At 68.8% G+C, this 3,995-nt stretch overlaps 1 protein-coding gene across 1 annotated transcript in view; it reads right to left on the reverse strand.

Annotated features, from left to right (window-relative positions):
• TP73 (tumor protein p73) overlaps positions 1 to 3,995 on the reverse strand; it is a 17,368-nt gene that overhangs the window by 606 nt on the left and 12,767 nt on the right. The window contains exons 5-10 of the mRNA XM_011370817.1: positions 3,738 to 3,991; positions 2,972 to 3,093; positions 2,380 to 2,516; positions 2,055 to 2,193; positions 1,586 to 1,679; positions 8 to 238 (exon numbers count right to left, since the gene is read on the reverse strand). Coding sequence (XP_011369119.1) covers positions 8 to 238; positions 1,586 to 1,679; positions 2,055 to 2,193; positions 2,380 to 2,516; positions 2,972 to 3,093; positions 3,738 to 3,991 — 977 coding nt within the window. The remainder of the gene's footprint in view (positions 1 to 7; positions 239 to 1,585; positions 1,680 to 2,054; positions 2,194 to 2,379; positions 2,517 to 2,971; positions 3,094 to 3,737; positions 3,992 to 3,995) is intronic.

The following is a 3,995-nucleotide window of genomic DNA, read 5'->3' on the forward strand; positions in this document are numbered from 1 at the left end:
CGCCCGCCCCCGGCCCGCCGCGGTTGGGGATGGTGATGGTGTGGCGCACGCGGAAGTGCACGGCCTCCATGACGCGCTGGCGCTGCAGCTCGCCCGAGCTGCCGATGGAGATGGTGGCCGCGTTGCTGCTGGTGCGGACGAGCTGCTGGGCGCCGCCGTCGTGGCCCTGCTTCAGGTCCTGCAGGCCCCTCCAGATGGCCACGCGGTACTGCTCTGGGATCTTCAGCGCCCCGAGGTCCTGCGGGAGCGGAGGGAGCGGGAGCAGGAGCGGAGCGCGCCTCAGAGGCGGAGCCGCGGGCTGCCCCTCCTCCCGCGGGGACCTCCGCCCTGGTGCCCGCCCTGCTCCTGCACGGGACCCCCTGACGCGGGGGGCCACAGCCGGTCCTGGAACTTGGCAGTGTGGGGGCCGCAGAGCGGCTCGGAGGGGCCTAGAGGGGCAGCAGTGCTGGAGCCCCCCGTCTGAGGGTCTGGCCACACCCCTTCTTGGGGCCCCAGCAGAGGTGGCAGGAGTGCGAAGTGACCCGTGTGTGCGTGTGCACGTGTGTGTGTGAGCGTGCACATATGTAGGGGTGAGGTCAAGTCTGGGCTGTGTGGGTCCTGGGACCTTGTCACAGCCAGAGTGACAGGTGGAGCCTCACGACACCAGCTCCCCCAGAACCACCCGCCTCCCAGCCTCCCAGCCGGCCGTTCCTCTGTCCCTTGACACCAGAGCTGATCCCGGTGACCCTGTCCTACACGCCCCTAACACCCCAAGCACACGCCACATCCCGGCGAGGTGCGGGTCACACAGAGAGGGCCCGGCAGTGGGGCATCAAGGACATCGGGCCCGACGGGGCCGCCCTCTGACTGAAGAGCCCTGGTTCTGACGAGTCTGCACGCCCGGCCTGGGGCTCTGGGCTGGAGGGCAGCCTGGGTGGCTGGGGAGCAGGGGCTGTGGAGGGCTCCAGGCTCCTGAGCTGGAGCCCCCCAGGGATCCAGGCCACAGCTGTCTCCTGGGCCCTCGGCCTGTGCGTCCCGTGGCTCACGGCACGTGTGGCCCCGGCCGCCCTCGCACAAGTTCAGTGCTTCACAGTTTGGGAGAAACTCCCTGGCCGGCACTCTCGTTTAACCAGTGTCTGCCGCCGCCCAGGGCGCCCCCAGCCTCACGCGCTGCAGACCCGGGGCCTTCCGCGTCCCGCGCGTCCGCCTGGGGGCTGCGTTTCTCCCTGCGTACATGGCCCTCGGGCCTTTCCCTTTTGCCGGGCTTTGTGCCTCGGAAGTGGCCTGCCCCAGAAACCGAAGGCGGCCTGGCCGCTGGGTGCCAGAGATCCAGGCACGAGAGACGACTCTCGTCTACACGGCTGGCTCGGCCACCCAAGGCCTGGACGCGTCGTCCTGCCCGGCCCGCCGCCTGCGCAGCTGGATTTGCCTAGGGGCCTGGTGGAGTCGGCACGGAAGCCGGGGGTGCAGACACGCAGTGGGCTCGGGGAGAAGCGTTGCCCAAATCTAGCAGCCGCCCCCCCGCAAACTCTGAGAACAGTAAACGGAGCCAGAAAGGCTGCTGCACGGGACGGGGCTGCGGCGCGGGGGCAGGGCTGGGCCTCACCTCCATCGTCAGGTTCTGCAGGTGGTAGATGCTCTGGAGCCCCTGGGAGGTGAAATACTCGATGCAGTTCGGACACCCCAGTCCCGTCAGAAAACTGCGGGGAGAACCCGTGACGTGACGCAGTGTCGACCTCTCGCGGTCTGCTGTGTGGCCTGGCTGTGTGGACACTGCCTTCAAAGGGACGAGTCCCGGCCACCCCACTGGCCACGGCGTCACAGACATGCTCACCCAGGGCACAGCCTCCAAGGAACCCCTGGCTTTTGGGCCCCCCCAACCTCTGTTGGACGCCCACTCCCAACGTTTTGTCTGCCCCTGTCAGTTGTCCAGATGGCAGAGCCACCGAGGCACCGGGACAGTCCCGTGACATGCAGAGACGCCCCCAGGCTGGAGCCAGTCTACCAGGAGCCACAAAGAGGCCGAGGCTCGTGGGTTAGTGTGTTAGTGGCGGGACCTGGCAGTGACCACGTACCTGACCAGGCTGGGATCGGCATGGTAAGGGGGAGGCGGGGTGCAGTGGGACCCCGAGACCATGGGCTGGGAGCCGTGGCTGCCGCTCATCTCGCCGTTGGCTGGCAGGGTGTGGACGTGGTTGTTGAGTATCCCGGGGCCTGGCAAGAGGTGGGTGAGACTGTCAGAGGCAGGGCGCGCCCCCCCCTTCCAGGTCGCATGGGACAGAGGGGGCCAGCGCTGCCCGAGGAGGCCGCCATCAACAGCCCCACGCAAGGGTTCTGAGCCGGGCAGGCGTACGTGGAGCTGGGCCTGCCCTTCGGGTCCCCAGGGCCTGAGCGACTCACCCATGGGCCCCAGGTTGGGCCCGGCCGCCGAGCCGTGCGGGGGAGGCTGGCCCACCAGCTGGTTGACGGAGGGCAGCCTGCTGACACCCCCGTGGACCTTGTTCACGGGCCCGTAGGACGGAGGCTGCAGGGGGCTCCTGCTCAGAAAGGACAGCTCGTGTCGGTGACAGCACAGGTGGCTTCTTTCCCATCGGGTCACCTGCCTGTAGTGCCCCTGCCACAGGGGGATGGAGACCCTGTGCCCACAGAGGTGTCCGAGTGGCCGCCCTCCTCACCCCGCCTCGCGGCCCGGGCACGGCCACGGGCTTGCTCTCAGCAGGACCCGGGCGACGCGGGGGAGGGAAGTGGGGGGAGGCTCTTGGGCGCAGCATTGGTGGGGTGGCATCGCCCCACCTCGCCCTCCACTCAGCGGACACTTGGGGGCACCCCTTGGTGGGACAGAAAGGCGAAGTGATGGCCACGACCACTGGGGTTAAGCAAGGCTTCCTGGAGGAGGGGACAGCAAACAGGGCCTTGCTGCCCGTCCCGGAGGTTGTGTCCGGCGGTGCCGGCACAGGCCCCCCGCCCCGGCCCAGGCGGAGGCTGCACTCACGGCCTCTGCAGCAGCTGCTGCTGCTGACGGTAGGACTCCACCGCCTGCTGCGGCACCAGCTCCATCAGCTCCAGACTCTCCTTGACCTTCATCAGGATCTCAAAGTTCTCCCGGCCCCGGACCTGAGCAGAGAGGCCGACCCTCTGCCCAGCCGCGCGCGGGCCCCTCCCCTCCCCAGACCCCTAGCGGGAGCCTCAGGGGACCCTGGACTGGCCGCTTTGTGGGTTCCCCCACACCCCTCATGCTGGGAGTTTGTGCCCTTCTTTCCTCCCTGGGAGCAGGCAGGCGGGTCTCCCCGACCACACGAACCACGCCCACCTTCCCGCACTGCACACGTGGGGAGCTGGGGCGGGCAAGTCCGCAAATAGGGGCTTCTAGAACCGGGGCCTCATGCTTAGCTCAAGGAGGGACGAGGTCAGGAGGGGGAGAGCCAAGCGCACAGCGTGACTAGCCAGAGCAGTCACGCCCTGTGGCAGTTGTGCCAACTTGGGCGGCAGACTCTAGAACTAGGGGGCTCCTAAGCCCCCGCCCCGTGGGGATCTACACCTTCCCACACGCCAGGGCCACTGGCCTCCTGGACAGCCTGTGCCGGTGGTTGGCCCCGTCCGGCCTGGCTCTCGGGGCCCTGGCTCTCCCTTCCTGGACCTGCCACCTGCAAAGCCGGGGGCCTCGGCTCTCGGGGTGTGGCAGGCCGCTCTTGCCTGCCCCTCGTGGCTCCGGGGGCTCCTCCCCGGCTGCCCGGGCTCTGCGGACACGGGCGACTCACGTGCATGTAGTACATGTCCTCGTCCCCATGCCGTCTCTTCTTCACGTTGGTGCCCAGGACGGGGATGGCGGGGGGGCTCTGCTTGAAGGCTGGAAGGCCAGGCGGGAAAAGCTTTCTGAGCGGCGGGGAGCAGGCGGGCCAACGCCGGTACAGCCAGCGGGACGCCTGCCACACCATGCGGGCCAACCTTTCCCCGCCGACCAGCAAGCCGCTCGGATGCACAAACCCCAGACTGCCGCCCGTGCTGGATGGACCTGG

The sequence above is a fragment of the Pteropus vampyrus genome, unplaced genomic scaffold, assembly GCF_000151845.1.
Source record: "Pteropus vampyrus isolate Shadow unplaced genomic scaffold, Pvam_2.0 Scaffold176, whole genome shotgun sequence".
NCBI lineage: Eukaryota > Metazoa > Chordata > Mammalia > Chiroptera > Pteropodidae > Pteropus > Pteropus vampyrus.